This window comes from Patella vulgata, chromosome 5, assembly GCF_932274485.2.
Source record: "Patella vulgata chromosome 5, xgPatVulg1.2, whole genome shotgun sequence".
NCBI classification, from domain to species: Eukaryota; Metazoa; Mollusca; class Gastropoda; family Patellidae; genus Patella; species Patella vulgata.
The window spans coordinates 73,476,509-73,497,427 of NC_065883.2; the positions used below are offsets into that span (position 1 = coordinate 73,476,509).

General features: G+C 36.5%; 1 protein-coding gene across 4 annotated transcripts in view; it reads right to left on the bottom strand.

Moving 5' to 3' along the window:
- Positions 1–20,919, bottom strand: part of LOC126822345 (hypoxia-inducible factor 1-alpha) — a 108,904-nt gene that overhangs the window by 55,159 nt on the left and 32,826 nt on the right. For 2 of the 4 annotated variants that reach the window (XM_050551193.2, XM_050551192.2), the window contains exon 1: positions 2,747–2,932. The exons of 1 other annotated variant lie outside the window; for it this stretch is intronic. In XM_050551193.2, the coding sequence (XP_050407150.1) occupies positions 2,747–2,802 (56 nt within the window). In that variant the 5' untranslated portion in view covers positions 2,803–2,932. Of the gene's footprint in view, positions 1–2,746; positions 2,933–14,457; positions 14,651–20,919 lie in introns of those variants that run through there. One more of the 4 variants, XM_050551196.2, reaches the window with a different exon arrangement.

The window sequence follows — 20,919 nt, forward strand, 5'->3', positions numbered from 1 at the left end:
GATCAACTAAACTCAACCAATCTTTTATCAGATTACTGCACAAGACATCATGAAATGTTAACCTTTTCCTGACTTAGTGTAAAGACAATAACTATGTGTGTTTCTATGAATATAAATTAAAACAGCATGCCTTAAACAACAATAAATACATCAATCTATCTTACTTGAAACATTAACCTTTTACACAGGGGCAGAAGTCATAATTTCCAGTCAAAATATAACCTCTGTCACCCAGGCTGACAATATACATTGTACAGGATTGGGAATTTTCATCAAGATATAGCTTCTGTTACTTAGGCTGACAATATACATTGTACAGACTGGCCATTTTCAACAAAATTTCTAAAACTTGGAGAGAGAGAGAGAGAGAGAGAGAGAGAGGAGAGAGAGACAGAGAGAGAGGGGGGAAGGGTGGGAGAGAGAGAGAGAGAGAGAGAGAGAGAGAGTTTTACATCTACCGGACACAAACTATATCATTTTGGGACTAAGATATAGTTCAACTTTATTTCAATCCATCAAATGCGCGTAGGGGTCTTTAGCAGTGGAAGGAAAACAGGGGACCCGAAGAAAACCCACGAGGTTGGACAGGCGACCCTAGTCCTTGTCACAAGGTTGGTCACGCCCAACCGGGGAATCGAAACCACGCCACTTGACTCAATGACAGACCTTATGATTCAATGCACACACAATAAGAGTTGTTAGAGTATCTCCTGACTTTAGTAGTAATGTTTCTAAACAGTAACATAATTTACTTTAATTGTGTACACTGGCATGCATGTAAAAGATCCTTTGGCAGATGGAATTCGATACAAGAGTACGCCATAGTGCCACTGCCATGGCAAAATTTCCCTCATAGCACACTGTATGGCGTATGCCCGTCTTCATTAACCCAGTCAGAGCAGAACAGTAGGATGTTAAACCCCATTTCATTTTATTTCATTTCATTTTCCTTGTTCAAAATTCATTTCCCATTGCACCTATTTCTAATTATAGTAGAAAATTCTCAAGTTTATATATAAAGTAATTTGTGAACGTGATACAAAGCTATCAATGAAATGTTATTATTAGTCAGTGAAATTATTGATGGATAATAAATTTTCACATAATGTTTTCCTGTTTACCGTTACTGAGTACTTTTAAAAATTTTGAATGTGCATATACACGTACAGACTCTATAGATTTTTGGTGGATCACTAACTGGGCCTCAATGATACTCATCTTTTTCTTGAGGCGCAACGCTCTTCGACAAAAGCCGAAGCCTCCACTGGGCTGGAGCCAGGAACACCAATATTAAAAGGACCCCCAAAATAAGAAAGAGAGAGAGAGAGAGAGAGAGAGAGAGAGAGAGGGTTTAACATCCACCCAACACAGACTAGGTCATTTCGGGACTAACATATGGTTTATTTTTTTATTATTTCAATAATTCGCTTGCGCGTAGGGGTCTTTAGCAGTGGGAGGAAACCAGAGGACCCGGAGAAAACCCACGAGGTTGGACAGGTAACCCTACTCCTTGTCACGTACAACCAGGGATTCGAAACCATGCCAAATGACTGAATGACAGGCCTCATGATACAGCGCGCACGTGCTAACCATTAGGCCACCCCACCCACCCCCACAAAATAAATAAATCTATCAATCTATAACCAAGTATTTCAAAGCAATGCTTGTAGAATATATTTTCATAATTTCCATTCATAACATTAATCATTTCATTACATACTGAATATTGTCATTTTTATACTAAATTAAAAGTAGACCATAAGTAATGACTACATTCAGACACTAATCTCCTACACTTGTTTCAATATAATTAAATATATTCATTGTCTCATTGTTTTAATGATTTAGTATTTACCAATATCCATTGTCTTTATAAATCTACCATTATTTACCATTTTAATTAATGACAAACCCCAGAGTATATTTGCTAAACCACTGATTACATTTCCTATTTATAGGCATGACATATCTTTTTATCTCCTGTCGTTCGGAGTATATTTATATATAATATGACATTGGTTTATCTAACCAAGATTTCAACCCCGCTACTGACTAAAGTGGCCCTTTCGAAAACATAAATTTCAAGTAGACTACAATAAATTAGCTAAAAAATTCCATCTTAATAATAACCAGAGAGTGAGAGAGAGTTTAACATCCACTCGACACAAACTAGGTCATTTTGGGACTAACATATGGTTTAATTTTTATTTCAATAATTCGCTTGCGCGTAGGGGTCTTTAGCAGTGGGAGGAAACCGGAGGACCCGGAGAAAATGCACAAAGTTGGACAGGCGACCCTACTCCTTCCTACGTACAACCGGGGATTTGAAACCACACCAGTTGATTAAATGACAGGCCGTATGATACAGCACGCTAACCATTCGGCCATCCAACCCCCCTAATAATAACCAACTAATTATTATTTCTCCATATAATTAGCTAACAAATTAAATCTTAATAATAACCTGCTAATTATTATTTAGCTAACGAATTCAATCCTAATAATTTTACCTGTATAATTGGCGAACAAATTCTATCTTAATAATAACTTACTAATTGTAACTTCGCCATAAAATTAGCTAACAAATTCCATCTTAATAATAACCTATTAATTATTATGTCTCCATTTAATTAGCTAACAAATTTAATCTCAATAATAACCTACTAATTATCCCTTCTCGATATAATTAGCTAACGAGTTAATTACTTCATCAATATAATTATAGAATTAAGCGCAAGATACCCACCTGTTAAAAGAAATCTCATCTTTATCAACAGGACCCCGAACATACGCGCGACACATTTTCACATTTAAATTAATAAATCAACTAATCCCCAAATTAAAGCTGATTACAAATTATGAATAGATAATCCGTGATAAGTCTGTTTTAACTCAAGTCTAACAGGCAAGTGACAGATGGTAAGGACTTGTCGTGCGATCATACAATGATAGGATGTGTCGTGATTAGGTCATGTGACTCTTCAAGTTGACAAAACGATAACAAACTAACTGCAGATTAAAATTAAAACTTGAAGTCAGTGCATAAAAAGAGTTTGAGTTAAACATGTTCTTGAGTGAATAAATACAGAAATACAAATGTTAAGAAGGCTAAAACTGGCGGTATGTCACATGCAATCTAAGTAAAAGACTATAACTTGAAATCCTCGGTACATTTCGACATGATCATTTCCTATTTACTTTACGCTAATTTAATGTTATAGCATATAGGTCGTACAACCTGTATGTACTAGTAGAATAAAGAATGAAATGTATTATATGTATATATATGTAGGCCTACCACTAGTAGTTCAGTGTTTGACGTCAGAATACTAGCTCTCCTGTTGTTAAATAATGAATCACTAATCAGATTTTAAATGCAGAGATTTTTATTGTAAAAAATGGAAAATATCCATTGTGAACTTGTAATGTCAAGAGAGAGAGAGAAAGAGAAAAAGAGTGAGAGAGAGAGAGATGAAATGGAGTTTAATGGCATGTCAGAGAGAGAGGAAGAGAGAGAGAGAGAGATGGGATTTAACCGACTCAAACTCGGTCATTTCGGGACAATCAAATGGTACTACAATTATATTTCAATAATTCGCTTGCGCTTGAGGGATCTTCAGCAGTGGGTGAAAACCGGAGGACCCAGAGAACACCAAAGAAGTTGGGAAGGCGATCCTTCTCCTTGTCACATACGAAAAATGAAATGGGGTTTAACGTCCTACTGTTCTGCTCCTAACCTGGGCTAATGAAGACGGGCATACGCCATACAGTGTGCTATGAGGGAAATTTTGCCTGGGCAGCGGCGCTACAGCCTATTCTTATATCGAATTCCAACTGCCAAGGGATCTTTTACGTGCACGGCAATGTGTACACGGGACCTTGGTTTTTCGTCCCATCCGAACGACTAGACAGCTGTCCTTGTCAGGCCCTCCGTTGTGCACCACTGACAAGGGGAAACCACGCGGGAAAATCGGGATGAACTTTCTCGGCCAATGCAGGGATCAAACACCCGACCTCCAGGCTAGCGAGCCAGCGTCTTACCACTCACATACGAGCTTGGGATCAAAATCATGCCAATTAACACAATGCACTGTATGATTTGATGTGCACACATCAGACCACTTGACCAATAATAAAACTTTTCAATTTAATTTTTTTCATTTTTTTCTGCTTTAATTCTTTGCGCAAGTGGATTATTGAAATAAAATTGAACCATACGTTATTCCCAAAATGACCTAGTCTCTGTCAAGTGGAGGTTAAACTCTCTCTCTCTCTCTCTCTCTCTCTCTCTCTCTCTCTCTTTAATTCTTCATCTTCTTTTGTTCTTGTATTAAATCAAGGGGTTGGTTGGTTGGCCAAGTGGTCTAAAAGGCACACTTTAGATTATCAGGTCTGTTATCTTTGCTTGTAATGCACTCAATACCACAACTTTAAGTGACAATCAATAGGGTTGTCCATCTGAAACTAAATGTTTTTTGCCAGGGCATTTTAAGCTCGCCACAGACTGACTAACATCTGTACCTTTTATAAATTTCACGCAAACAAGGGAGAGAGAGAGAGAGGGGGTTTAATGTCCACTCGACACAAACTAGGTCATTTTGGGACTAACACATGGTTCAATGTTATTTTCATAATTCACTTGCGCGTAGGGGTCTTCATCAGTGGGAGGAAACTGGAGGACCTGCAGAGGTTGGACAGGCGACCCTACTCCTTGTCACGTACAACCTGGAAATCAAAACCACGCCAGTTGACTCAATGACAGACTTTATGATACAGCATGCACATGCTAACCATACAACCATCCACCCCCCACATCCACCGCCCACCCCCCGCAAACAAGGAATGTTCAATGCAACATGATTGACCCCAAAATCAAGTGGTTACAAAATGTAAACATCAGCCATTTTGTTAGCGAAATACTGATTGAACGTCCATATAAAATGTTTCGCTGTTTGTTGAATTTCAGCGCAAACGAGACCAACACAAACAGTTGTTAGGCAATGGCTGAACACTATTTTTGAAATCAAAAGTTAGATCTCGCGAACATTGTCGGGCCAAAAAATGTTACCCAGTTCGAGCCAGGCTAAAGATTCCTAGTATGTGTATGTAAATTATTGAAAAATGAAATGGGGTTTAACGTCCCATTCCGACTGGCCTAATGAAGACAGGCATGCACCACTGACACGGAAAACCACGTTGGAGAATCCCGATGTACTTTCTCAGCCAATGTAGGTATCGAACACGCAACCTCCAGGCTAGTGAGCCAGCATCCTACCCACTTAGCCACCTTAATAGTCACAAAAACACCCTTCTAATAGTGTAAACAAAAACCAAATGCAATAATTTTGAGGGTCGTATATATGTCATTAAAATATAGTGTACATTTAAATCACAAAAAATCTGAAAAAGAATCAAAATAAATTCTATTGCGTGATACATAAAATATATCAAATTGAATGTTGATATGCCTGATACATAAAATATATCAAATTGAACGTTGATATGTCTGATACATAAAAGAGGTAGTAAGAATTCTACTGACAGTTATATAAATAACGTGTATGTCAAATTTACCTTTTACGTTTTGACAGGGTATTAATATTGAGCTCCATTCTACATCATGTCACCTCCAATTATCCAAAGGTTATCTCAGATAGATAGTTTAGACTGATTATATTATCATTAAATATAATCTCTTCATTAACATTAATTTGACAACTCAGTAAGTATTTTTTGTAAAGAATTTTAAATGTTTTATCATGTATTCAAACAAAGACTACAACAAACAATAAACGATGCTTTTCAATTCTATTCTTAAAATAGGTTTTGTTGAGGGGTTTTTGCAAGATTTAAATCCAAATGAATTAAAATAAATAATAGCTTCGAAAGGAAGAAGGAAACAGGTCTTTCAACACTCAACAAATGAGTCATTTATAGACCATAGAGCACTCTCTCTATTTGGGACCGGTTGACAGTCCAGACGAGAGTTCACTCTGATGGATTGGAAAAGACCATTCAGCTATTCCTTTGAGGGACCGGTTGACAGGTCCAGGAAGACATCTCTCTGAGGGACCGGTTGACAGGTCCAGGAAGACATCTCTCTAAGGGACTGGTTGACAGGTCCAGGAAGACATCTCTCTGAGGGACCGGTTGACAGTCCAAGCAACAGTTGACTCTGAGGGACCGGTTGACAGTCCAAGCAACAGCTGACTCTGAGGGACCGGTTGACAGTCCAAGCGACAGCTGACTCTGAGGGACCTGTTGACAGTCCAAGCGACAGCTCCCTTCGAGGGAAATGGAGGGCACACAACACCTGTTCATTTATGATCAAGTCATGCATGGAGGTCTCACAATACCTGTTTATGGGAGGAAACCGGATGACCCGGAGAAAACCCACAAGGTTGGACAAGCGACCCTACTGCTTGTCACGTACAACTGGGGAATCGAAACCATGCCAGTTGACTCAATGACAGACCTTATCCAGTGTGGTTTCCACTTTAAAGCGGCATTAGGTAAGATCAGATATTAAAAGAGCTGACAGTTCTCGCTATAATAGTTCAAAACCAGATAATGACAAGAGAATATGCTGAAAATTTCAGTCAAATTACTTCACTCTAGACCTAGATATCAGCAATTGAATTATAGGCTAGCCTCAATCATCATTACTACCATTATTACAATAGTAAACAAACTTACTGTAACCGCATCCACCCAAAAATGTATTTGAAACCACTAAATATCGCAGGCATACGATGGCATCAAGAATTGATTACGATCTTGGTAAGTTAATTAATGTCTAATTAATAATTTAGAGCACATTTAAGGCCTAAAGAAAGACCTGCAATAGGCAGATTTAGCTCTTGCATAATGCGTATTTAAACAATGAAAAAACTAAATTGTAGGGAGGTAGTAAGTTTCTTTTTTATTTTATTTCATAAATCAACGAGGCCCCATTTCTTGTAATATTTGAATATTAAAATGCATATAAACAAACTGTCATCACATTTATAAATAATAACAATAAAATAATTTTTTCTCAGGGCAAAGAGGAAACTGTATGTCCTGAGAAAAATTTAATTAAAATGTAAAAAATTCAAATAAAATATAAAGAAATCTCTTCACATGAATTTTATGGTTTTTTTTAGTGAATTGTTTCTGATGTTTATTCAAGTTGCAATTTATTCAAAACATCTGACAATACAAACACAGGTTTCACTTTTGATAACAAAACTGTGTTGTCATTATCAACGATGACCCATGAGTTACTTTTATAAAGGGAGAGAGAAAGAAATAGGGTTAAATGTCCACTTGACATAAACTAGGTCATTACGGGACTAACATATGATTCAATTTTATTTCAATAATTCGCTTGCGCAAATGGGTCTTTAGCAGTGGGAAGTACACAGAGAAACCCCAGAAATCTATATAGGTCTAATTAAGCCAAAAAGGACACTTTAGATCATAAGGTCTGTCATTGAGTCACGTGGGTTTACTCTTGGTCCTCTGGTTTCCTCCCACTCTTAAAGACCCCTACATGCAAGCGAATTATTGAAATAAAACTGTACCATATGTTAGTCCCAAAGCGACCTAGTTTGTGTTGAGTGAACGTTAAACCCCATTTCTCTCTCTCTCTGCTTTTTAACATAAGGCCTGGCATTGAGTCAGATGGCGTGGTTTCGATCCTAAGCGTGTATATTAGAGTAGGGTTGTCTGGGATTTCTCCAGGGTCCTCTGGTTTCCTCCTGTTGCTAAAGACCCATATGTGAAGGCAAATTATTGAAATAATATTATGCCATGTGTTTGTCGCAAAACGACCTAGTTTGGTTTGAGTGGACACTAAACCCCATTTTCATCTCCCTGTCTTACGCTACAGAAGACAGGTGCTACGATTTTTACATAACAAAATGTGTCTAGGGTTCTGCTGAATATGGAATCAAATAAAATTAATTACATTTTAAATGCAGAATGATATTCCTCTTGGAAAAAACAAATAAACACAGCAAACTTACTCAAAAGCAATTCACACAAAGCAAAGCTGTCATAAGTAATAAATTTTGGGGTATTCGCTCACAACTTTGTAATATTCAAACCGTATCTTTAAAAGTGCTTTACAAAGTCAATTTTTAACAGTATAATCTTGAGTTAATAAAATTTAAAAATCAAACACGGTGACCTTAAAAGCAAAATGTAGAGTATGTTCTCTTAAATGTCAAAAATAGTAAAACAGGGCGACCAGGACGACATATATTGTAAAAGAGAGGTTAAATAGTCCTTAGACACAAGGGTTAAATTGTTGTCAAGGTCTTCCAGTGGAGTAAACTCAGAGTCACATTGTTATTGAAACGAAAGGGATAAATTGTTGTCAAGGTCTTCCAGTAGCGTAAACTTAGTGGACGTTGTTACTGAAATGAAAGGGTTAAATTGTTGTCAAGGTCTTCCAGTTGTCCAAACTCAGAGTGATAAGTTACTGAAATAAAAGGGCTAAATTGTCCCCAGATGTCTTCCAGTAGTCCAAACATAAAAGATCACTTGTCATTTGCAATTCGATAAAAGATTAGGCTGTAGCACCACTGTCCGGGCAAAATTCCCTCAGAGCAAACTGTATGGTGTATGCCCTTCTTCTATAGTACAGTCTGGGGCCTGTTTCACGAAATTGCAACTAAGATAAAATCCAAATCTGAGTAATTTGATTGGATAATATTAGATTGATTTTAGTGCTTAGCCAATCAAAATTGAAGTATCTACTAAAATTTGGATTTTATCTTTAGTTAAGATTTCGAGAAACAGGGCCCAGAGCAATACCCCATTTCATTTCATTACTGCAATGAAGGGGTTAAATTGACCTCAGTTTTCCAGTAGCATACAGAGAGATTATATACTGATATATATTTCATGCTGTATTATGTACAATCAAGTCTCTTGAGTTTGTCAACATGTGCAACTCACTGAACTCAGGTTATCAGTACACATGTACTCGACATAAACTCATATCACATTATGTACTGGACCCAATCTGATTCAAACACAGATCCTATTTCATTCCGTTTTTTATAGTTTTACTTGTCTTCACAACACTAGGATCTGGAAGAGTTGTTATATAACAGGCGTTCTAGTTGATGCGAGGGATTAGCTAATGAAAAAGTCTGTTACAAGGAGTTCTTGGTGTGCTCTGCACGGAACTGTTGGTAAACCCCTAGAAACGTCAACGCTGATTGATTAATCAATGTCTGACATCATAGGGTCAAAAGCCGCTCGTATGATCCCTGATGCGACCTCACAGTACAGCTGGTCAGATCGAAAGTATAAAAAAAATGAAACGAAATATAGATTTGTATTTTAATTAAACTGTACTGGAGTAGGGTCGCCTGTCCAACCTCGTGGGTTTTCCCTGGGTCCTCCAGTTTCCTCACACTGCGAAAGACCCTACATAACATGCCAGCGATTTATTGAAATAATTTGTGACATTTCCATTTTAACTGGTCAAAATTTAGGATTTACGGTCGTATGATCGATAAATATTTTGGTTGCCTTTTAAAGCAAATAGTCTATTTGAATTGTTTTTATTTCAAAGGCCTATATCTGGTGATTTATAGAGATGAAGTCTTAAATTGTGTAGAAACGCAGATAAATGAAAAAATTAAGGGAAATAAGGTTAATGTCCCACTTATCTGCTTGAATCAGGTAAAAGCCATCCAATGTTTTATGAGTCTTGCATTGAACAGTGGCATTTACACTTACTCTTCCTCATATTTCAAATGCCAAGGGTTCTTTAACATGCACACACGAGAGAGAGAGAGAGAGAGAGAGAGAGAGAGAGAGAGAGGTTTGTTAATGTCCACTCAATGCAAACTAGGTCATTTTGGCACTAACATAAAAGGTTTAATTTTATTTCAATAATACAGGGTCTTTAGCTGTGGGAGGAAACCGGAGGACCTGGAGAAAACCAACGAGGTTGGACAGGCGAACCTACTCTTTTTCATTTAGCCAGGTGTGTCGCTATGTTTTCTTGTGTTCCAAGGTGTGCCGTTGGCAAAAAAAGGTTGAAAACCACTGCTATAATAGCTCAAAAATAGATAATGCAAAATGAAAATTTCATTCAAATTACTTCATTCTGATTCAAGTTATCACTGGTTGTAGTTTTGACAAGATGTGTGCATTGTGGTAACCAGGACATTGGTATATTCGAGACTTAGCCTCCCTTTCCCATCTTTAAATTAAATTTTTAAAAGGAGAACCATTCTTATCTAGTTAAAATCTCAAGTATCCGATGCCATCTAGAGTTGTTTATGGTCTTGTTTTGTTAATAAATGTCTAATTAATAATTTAGAAAACATTTCAGGCCTAAAGAAAGACCTGCAATAGGCAGATTTAGCTCCTGCATAATGTTATGTTTAAATATACCTCAGCTGTTGTTTTCTCACTGCAGATAAATAGGACAGATTTTATGGGACAGCAAAAAAAACCACTCAAAAGTCAGCTCCACCCATAAATTGTTTATGATTATAAATTTGGATATGTAAATAGGGAACGTCACTGCATGCATGAATGACACTTCTATCATCAAATAAAGAGGCTTAATAAATAAATGGTTCAAGGTAATCTCTTCGACTTCAAGTTTCAAGTTTTTATTACCCTTCGGGGAAAATAAAGATATTTACAATATACTAAATATAAGACAATATCCATATATACTATAATATATAAACATGATATTATAAACAAGAATCAGGCCCAAAGTTCACAAAGCATTCTCAGACTATTTATATCACTGTTTAATATCTTTGATCCAGAAACACAAAACTTTGCACATAGTTTCTTATTGATGTATTTGATACATTAAAACAACAGAAGTTTTATAAGTTCAAACAAGGCGAACAATTTTGAGTAAATTGTTAAGTCTGAGAATGCTTTGTGAACTCAGGGCCAGAAATCATATTAGAATACGCCAGATCTTCCTTCTTTGGTTGTGTCTCAACTATTTATTTATTACATCTACCATTAGCCAATCAAGGCAGTAGCTGATCTATAACCCCTGCCCCCCGCCCCTCCCACTAAATGGCCCCCTACTTGACAGTATTAAAAAAAATTGAGCTTTTTGTCGATTGGGTAAATATAGCTGATGAATTGAATGCTATATTCAGAACCAAAAATCTGCCATAAATTCCAGATTTTTCAAAATTTTGTCCAACACCCAATTAACCAAATTATCCTGGATCTAGTTAGGGTTCAATTGCGGTGCTATGATGATGCTTCATAGCAGTGATAGATCATGTTAGGTTGTAATTTAGCTAGGACCGTTGCCTGTCCAACCTCGTGGGTTTTCTCTGGGTCCTCCGGTTTCCTCCCACTGCTAAAGACCCCTACGCACAAGCGAATTATTGAAATAAAATTGAACCATGTGTTTGTCCCTAAATGACCTTGTTTGTGTCGAGTGGATGTTAAACTCTCTCTCTCTCTCTCTCTCTCTTTCTCTCTCTCTCTCTCTCTCTCTCTCTCTCTCTCTCTCTCTCTCTCTTATACAGTTGGGACTGGATCTAACTGAAGGTTTCAATTGCAGTGCTATGATGACGCTTCACGTACAGCAGCGATAGATCGTACAGCAGTGATAGATCGTGTTAGACAAGCTGCCTTGTAATTTAGTCAGGATCGTTACACAGTTATTTTCCCAATAATTACCTACTATACACATTAATATAATCTGAATGTTAACTTGATTGATTGAAAGTGATATGAAAATCTGTCAGTATATGGATGACAGCTGACATGCCCATTAGCTGTTCTATTCAGATATTTATATCTAAATAAGTTAAAATAGCCTGGTGAAGTTTTTCACCAGTGGAGGGGAGAGTTCACATGTTCTGAAAACCAAGCAAGTTTAAATGTTTTGACCTGGTCAGTTAAAGATTAGAGGTAATTAGGCATGTGCCCAAAGCTATCCAGAGCCCTGATTTTTAAACTGCCAGCTCTTTATCTAATGTCCCATAATGTATCGTTAACATGAAAACAAATAAAATCAGGTGAACATCCTACTTTTCTGCACCGAGTTAATGAAGACAAGTGGTGCTACAATGGTGGATGAGTAAAGATAATATTGCATAAACATTTTCAAAAACAAATCGTAATAATCACTATGATCAGCTGACTACAGGATAATATTCTTTTACCTATTGTCTAGCGAAAGCCAACCAAATAGTCCGATACATTTGACAAGGATATTACATCATACACGGTTGGTTGAATTACGGAGTACATCGCTTTACAACATCCTCGTTGACATTAATTTATCCAGTTATTTGTATAATCACTGTACATTTATTCAGCTTTTATTTATGCGTTCAGTGGGATATTGTTGATTTGTAATATTTCTATGAGATTCCGTACATTACGACATCGGCTGAACTAGATAATAGTACTTCCAAACCTAGCTTAATGGAATGTTGTATCCATTTGTACTCACAAATAGTTGACCCATCTTCATAAAATATTTATGAGAGAGACATAGATAGAGAGATGGGTTTAACTTCCACTCGACACAAACAAGGCCATTTTGGGACTAACATACAGTTATATTTATAAGAGGGATAAATGGGGTTTAACATCCACTCAACACAAACAAGGCCATTTCGAACTAACATATGGTTCGATTTTATTTCAATAATTCCCTTGCATGTAGGTTGCCTTTGGCTCTGGGAGGACACAGAGATGGGGTTTAACTTCCACAAGAAACAAACAAGGCCATTTCGGACTAATATATGGTTCAATATTATTTTAAGAATTCACTTGCCTGTCGAGTGTCTTTAGATGTGGGAGGAAACAGGAGGACCTGGAGAAAACCCCCAAGGTTGGATAAGCGACCCTACTCCTTGTCATGTACAATAAAAACCATGCCACTTGACTCAATAACAGACCTTAGAATCTAACGTGCACGCATGACGCCGAAATATTTATAGGTACTGCAGTAGTGTATAGTAGATTTCCGAAAAATTCAAAATTACCTAAAAAATATATTTTATGCCCCCGTCAGACTGGGGTGGCATCCTTACTGTGCTGATGCGACCGTACGGCGACCAGGAAATGCACAAAGTCGCCGGCAAACGTGAACACAATGCACGAAGGTGTCCCAAAAAATTACAAACTTGAAAAAAACGTGTTCTCACAGCTATCTGGGTCAGATCACAGAACCTTGGCGTTTGTTTTGAACATGCACGATATCTGGCGTTTCCACAACGCTTAGGACGATCTTGATGCGCTCTGAGACCATTTTCCGTCGCCGTAGCAGCACAGTAAGGCCACCACCCCGGTCTGACGGGTGTGTGAGGGGTATAAGCATATGCCCCTGACAACTCAATTTTGGGGGAGTTAAAAGAGAAGTCCCTGTCAAAAATGTATAATAGAATACAATTCAAACACCAAAATGTGAAGAAAAAGCCAACTATGACTAGTACGAAAATTTCAAATCAAAATATGGAGGAATTCTGATATGATTGCTGGGGTTACACAATTTAGGGCTTTTTTACTGCTTAATTCTATGAGTGACAATCACTCATCACTTAAAATCAGCAAAAAATATAGAAATGGTATCATTGGGAACTTCTGTCCAACCCCACATAGAAACTGGAAGTTGATATATTTTAAAAAAAGAGTTAGGGGGTTTACCCGTTTTTTATTCACTAAAATATATCTTAAACAACTTCCTTAAATACCACCCTAAACGACCATAAAATATCTTGGACGCTTCCTTAATGAAATAGGGTTTAATTTCCTACTTTTCTGCAAAGCCATGTGCCATGTTGGGAAAAATTGCCCGGACAGCGGTGCCACAGCCTACTCTTATTTCAAATTCTAACTGTCAAGGGTTTCTTTACATATTGTCCAAGTAACTAGACACTGTTCTTGCCGGACCAGGGGGTTGGATGGTTGAATGGTTATTAGCATGTGTGCGCTCTATCATAAGGTCTGTCATTAAGTCAAATGCGGTGGTTTTGATTCCCTGGTTGTATGTGACATAGAGTAGGGTTGCCTGTCCATCCATCCTCATGGGTTTTCTCCGGGTCCTCCAGTTTCCTCCCACTGCTAAAGACCCCTACACACAAGCAAATTATTGAAATAAAATTAAACCATATGTTAGTTCCGAAATGACCTAGTTTGTGTCTAGTGGAGTTATACACCATTTCTCTCTCTCTCCCTTCTTGCCAGACCATGACCTTATTAAACTCAAAGGAACAGACCTCCAAAGTGCAGAGGACCCTATATGTACCCATTAAACAAATAAACGGTTGTCTAGTCTCAATTCATAAGCTGACACTCCTCAATATATCCGCATTGCTATTAATTCACTAAAAACCTGTCTTTATTACCCCAGTCGTTGCAGAAAAGTTGTACGTTAAACCCCATTTTATTTCATTTCAATTTTACTAAAATCCAATCATATTTTAACATAAACTAAGTTTGACTTACTTGTAAGGCATTTCTATAGACAACCCTGATTCGACTTCATGTATACTATTCTTATGTAAAACACACTATTAATCCCTTTAAATGGAGCAAACCTTCTCGACACAATTAGGAAAATGATATATCCCACATCGTTGCTTAATTGTTTAAATGCTCTGTTTATATAACATCCGAATAACAAAAAAACGTCTTCAAATTCTAAATCAGAACCCTACTGTTTAATCACCGACACACGCTATACACGTCTGCATCAACCAAATAAAAAAAATATTCCTAAATTATCCACCAATAACAGTCTAGTTAACAAAATAATCCAGGTTTACGTTTCACGGATCAATTAACATAGTTTTATAGAAGCGAGCTGTCCTAATCACTGAAGCAGAACCAAAATAACAGTAGATTTAATAATAGAAATAGTATACGACACCATCAGGTATCATCTCTTACCTGTGTCAGGTGTCTGGTTAACATCTTTATCTGTGTACGGTTAACATTTATTGTACACAAGATAAATTAAAAATATAATTTTTATACAAACTATTTTTCCATGAAATAATTAGTGAATCATTCTTTAAAATATAATTTCATAAATTTGGTTCTGTATTTTTTTTTTGTTTTTTGTTTTTTGGGTGGGGGGTGGGGGCAAACTTACGAGTAAATTATTCAATCAAATCATTTGACACTCACAGTTCTAGAATAATTAGGTCAAATCATTTGTCACCCACAGTTTCAGAATTTTATTGAAATCTGAAGAAAATGATTCTGAATTCGTTGATACAAAATCACTTACAACCGCAAAAAAAAAAGGATCTACCAATCAAGTAAATTCACATTCAGTTAGCATCATAACCAAAAGAAGGTTCCAGAAATCGGTAGAACAAAATTCTGAATTCTTTCATAAACAATCTTAAACTTCAGTAATTCTATCTCTGTAATCAAGGAATTCATCCTAACTCTCCAACAGAATTAATACCAATGGTCATGGAATTCAAGCAAATCTCCAACAGAATTAATACCAATGATTGCAGAAATTTAACCTCGGTCTCCAACGGAATTAATACCAATGGTCATAATAAATTCAGGCAAATCTCCAACAGAATTAATACCATTTATTGTGGAATTCAACCTCGGTCTCCCAACGTAACTGTCCAATGATTACTGTAAACGACAGCATCTCGGTATTCTTGGTTAATTATGTAGCTTAGCAACAATTAACTTAACACACAATATCAGTAGAGACAGAAGTCAATTAACATCGGTGACAAATGCGAACAAATGGAAATGAAATAAAATGGAATTTAACGTCCTACTGTTCTGCTCCGACTGGGATACAGTGTGCTATGAGGGAAATTTTGCCAGTATAGAGGCACTATGGTCTACGCTGATATCAATTTCCAACTGCCAAGGGATCTTTTATGTGCATGCCACTATGTAAACAGGACCTCAGTTTTCTGTCCCATCCGAATGACTATACATTGTCCCTTGCCAGGCCCTCCGTTCTATGCCATTATATACATGGGACCTCAGTTTTACATACCATCCGAATGACTATACTTTTCTCTTGCTCGTAAATCATTCCTTCACCAATGACAAGGGAGAACTACGCCGCACAATTCTGACTTTCTCAGTGAACACCGGGTTTGAACACTGGACCTCCAGACTAGCAAACCAACGTCCTACTCACAGAGCCACCTGTCATATTTGGGTAATCAGAAATAAATTTAATCAACAAGTTAATCAAACCGGGTCAAGATTATGTAATTTACTGATCTTTCTACAGCCAAGATATACATCATTTACATGATCAATATTATTTTTGACCCAATTTTCACATGACCAAAATTATTTTTGACACAATGATCGATATTATTTTTGACACAATGATCGATATTATTTTTGACACAATGATTGATATTAGTTCTGACCCTATCCTCACATGATCGATATTATTCTTGACCTGATCGATATTATTCTTGACCTGATCGATATTATTCTTGACCTGATCATCACATGATTGATATCATTTTTGACTTGATTTTCACATGATCAATATTAGTTCTGACCCTATCTTCACATGATTGATATTAGTTCTGAGTCTGACCCTATCCTCACATGATCGATATTATTTCTTGACCTGATTATCACCTGATCAACATTATTCTTGACCTGATCATCACATGATCGATATTATGTTTGACCTGATCATCACATGATTGATATTTGTTCTGACCCTATCCTCACATGATTAATATTATTTTTGACCCTATCCTCACAGTCAATATTATTTTCGGCCCAATCCTCAGAGATCAATAATCAAGAGGAACTGTCTCATTACAGCTTCTGTACTATACGCAACAAGCTATTTTAGTTCCCTTGATGTATGAACGCAATAGGGAAAAATCTGGACGGCTTTTAATATAACTCTCTTGTGAAGTAAACCTTTATCTGTTTCAATTATTGGGCCATGACATATCAAATATCATTCATGTCAAATATTTAAATATGAAATAAACATAGTTCGCAAGCATGATCCGGAAAAAGCGGATCTTATCATTATAACTATTCAACCTACTTCAGACTTCTTAGTAAATGATTGGTCTAATATTGTCTGACATCAAATTTAAGATGGGAGATAAGATAAAGATCTGACAGTTCTCACTATAATAGTTGAAAACTAGATAATGTAAAGGCAATTTGCTGAAAATTATGGTCAAATTGAAGCGATCAAGCGATTGAAATTTTGACCTAGCCTCGATCATCATTACTAAAGTCGATAAGATAAAAAACACAGTCTTGATCATCCATTTCATGATTAAATTATGAATGGAAGTCGAGCAGCAAATTGGATCATAATCCAGAAAATATCGCAGGCTAGCGATGCCATCGAGAGTTGATTATGATCTGGATAAGTTAATTAATAATTTAGATAACATTTCAGGCCTAAAGAAAGACCTGCAATTGGCAGATTTTAGTTCTTGCATATTAAATGTATGTTTAAAACTTATTTTAGAAACTGTCACAATTTGTAAATCCGCTCAAAACAAGCTCTAGTGCTTCAAACCAAGGTCTTGATTATATACCATTAAAGTCAAGACAAACCAATTTCATGTTTTAGTTCTTTGTAGTCTTGACGAGGAAATGGCCTCTTGGGTCATTTGAGTGATGAGTGTTGAAAATTTCTAAACTTAAAGAAACTTCTAAAGAAACGGGAATCGATTATCAGGTCGCCCAACGAAAAAATTGACCAGAAATCTTAAAAGGGTTACGTGTCCGGATAAGCATTTTTGACTTTCATGTACAAACGGCTCAATATTTTGAGCTGAAATTTTGAGACAAGGTAAATACACCATTCCTCTATATTTGGGTGCTTAAATTTCATACGAACACGGACATTTATTTTTGACACTCTGTTCAAATCGGGATAGTCCCTTTAAACTGTTGCTATAGCTGGATGGAACAGTGGCATGACGCCTAATCGCTGTCATCTTGGAACTGTCAGTCAATTTTCTCTCTCTTTCAAGATTCCCTTGAGTGGATCTCTCTCTCTCTCTCTCTCTCTCTCTCTCTCTCTCTCAAACTCCATTCCGCTGTGTCTCTCACCGCCCCCCTCCCTCCCTATCCTCTCCTCTCCCCGGAACGTAACTTACTGCCTACTGTGCATGCTAACAGCGAGCTGGAGCTGTTTTTTTTAAGCCAACCCGTTTTGACGGCCAAGATGAACCAGATTAAAATAAAAAGCCTTCTCAAAGACAGGTTGCGAGCTGGGGCTTTAAACTGGTTTATTTGCCCCACATTTGCATTCTGATCACAACGTTAAACTGGTTGTTTTAACGATCCCCGGGTTTTTTAAAACCAGTTCAAATTAAGCATCTGAACGGCCTCTCTCTCTCTTTCACATATCACTCTCTCACTCTCTCTCTCTCTTTCACATATCACTCTCTCACTCTCTCTCTCTCTTTCACATATCACTCTTTCACTCTCTCTCTCTCTTTCACATATCACTCTCTCTCTCTCTCTCTCTCTCTTTCACATATCATTCTCTCACTCTCTCTCTCTTTCACATATCACTCTCTCACTCTCTCTCTCTCTCTCTCACTCTCTCTCTCTCTTTCACATATCACTCTCTCACTCTCTCTCTCTCTCTCTTTCTCTCTCTTTGTAAAAGACTATAAACCTATAGAATTTAAATTAACTGTTTGTCTGGATAGTTAACCTTAATAAATCTCAGTGGCAGTTTAAGTAGAAATACTTTAACTTGGGTTATATGATTAAGACTCAAGTATCCTGTTTGGTTGTGATCTGAGAGTCGACCAACTTTCTACACAGTTATCATTACATTAATGGTCAGATCTAAAAATCATTGACTTTTAGTCAAATTGATTAATAAAACAAAATATTATGGAATGTCTCAAACATAGACATCATGGTCTAAAGTGCACTCCCCCACCCCCACCACACCAACCCCCGCTACCAAAACAGACAAAACAACTAGCATCTTTATAGGTGATATTTATTAACCTCATTATCGTCGGTGAAGTTGCAAAAGGTTGTATCTTCTTTTTTCCTTACTTTACAGGAGAGACTAAAAACTTCGTTATTGTTTTTCTATAAAAGGTACGAGATTGAGCTTTTACGGTTCGACGTTGTATCAACCAGCTAAAAATCTCATACAGTCCATTTTTTTGTGTACCGAGTTACGACAATTTGACACGTAAATTTAGAAATTAATATAGTTTATACGATCTTTTGTTGCTCTTTCTGATGATCATAAAAAATTATTCAATTGGAATAGAGATACGATTATTAGATAAAAAGATGTGCCATACGATGGGGAAATCAGAAATACAAAAAATCATTTTTCATCAAAATGATAAAGGTTAAGTTGTAGAATTTGAATAACTCAGTCTACTCGTGAAATCTCTGTTTTGACGGAAGCTGGTTGGTTGTAATATGAAACCAGCAATTGACTAAATTATTTCAAATAAAAATACAGACACATTACTTTTAGCATATCTCGAAAAATCTTTTTTTGATGTCAAAAGTGAAGTGTTTACAACTTTTTAGCCTGTCCCTAGAGTCAAACTGTTGACTAAATAAATAAATAAATGAATTTTCGTCTCATAGCTATTATGGTATATATACACTTCAACATTAGCTGAAATTTCCAAGCTCTCTTAACAGACCTCAATAACTAATAATAATAATAATAATATATATTGTTTATAGACCGTTACACACAAATTGTCTCAACCGTCTTTACATGGGCGTACTACACATAGTATATACATAATAATAAATGAATAAACACTATCAATAACTCATAAAAAATCTCAATTAAAGATATACAAATGTATGCCTATAAAAACATTAGATTGACTAGTAGTTATTGCCTAATTGAATAAATATGTTTTGAGGTTGGATTTAAACGGGCTGAATTTGGTGAGTGATCTAAGTCTTAGAGGCAGCTCATTCTAGAGAGTAGGCGCGGCACGACTGAAGGCGCGATCGCCATACAACTCAACTAATACTTCATAATAATCACCCATTAGTTAGAGGATCAATATATATTTTCTCCGGCTATGAGAAAATGTTTACATATGCCTATTCTTATGAAATGAAATGAAACTGAGTTAACAAAGACTGGCAGTTTGCTAAGAGTGGTCAAGGGTTCTTTTTCCCTCACAGCAACAGGGAGGACTTCAGTTTTTTGTCCCATCCAAATGGCTAGACACTGTTTCATGCCAAGCCCTCCATCTTAAATAAAATCTCTGGTTAGGTGTTAATATCATAGTAAAAATTTAATTCTTGTCCAATGAAAAAGGCTACTTTCTTAAAATATTTTTTTTTAAAGTTTTTGTGAATAAGGCCCTAAAATGCATCCCTTTAACCAATTATTTAAATAAAATGCACGAGTGTGACGAATTTTCTCCTAGCTAGATCCCTTTTACCCAATCAGAACTGTGACTATTAACTCATGGTTAAATCCCTTAAAACAATCAGAATTGTGACAAATAAACTCCTGATTAAATCCCTTGAAACAATCAGAATTGTGACAAATAAACTCCTAGCTGGATCCCTTTAAGCAATCAGAATTGTGACAATTAACTCCTGGTTAAAGGATAAATCCCTTTAAACAATCAGAATTGTGACAATTAACTCCTGGTTAAAGGATAAATCCCTTTAAACAATCAGAATCCTGGATGAATCCAATTAACCAATCATTTAATTTTAAAAAAATCCAAAGCTTACATCAGTATTGTACATGAATACAGGAGTCTCGATAACTTTTCGAACTTGATTAGCAGAAATGCCGAAAATTAGTTATAAAAACTTTTTACAGTTAAAAAGGGGACATAAAATTGTGAGAAGCAAAATTTATGATTAGCATTGTGTGAATCAAGTTAGCTCAAATAAATTAGCAACGGGCAAGATTTGATTTGCAAAGTGCGATGCGAACCTGGTTAT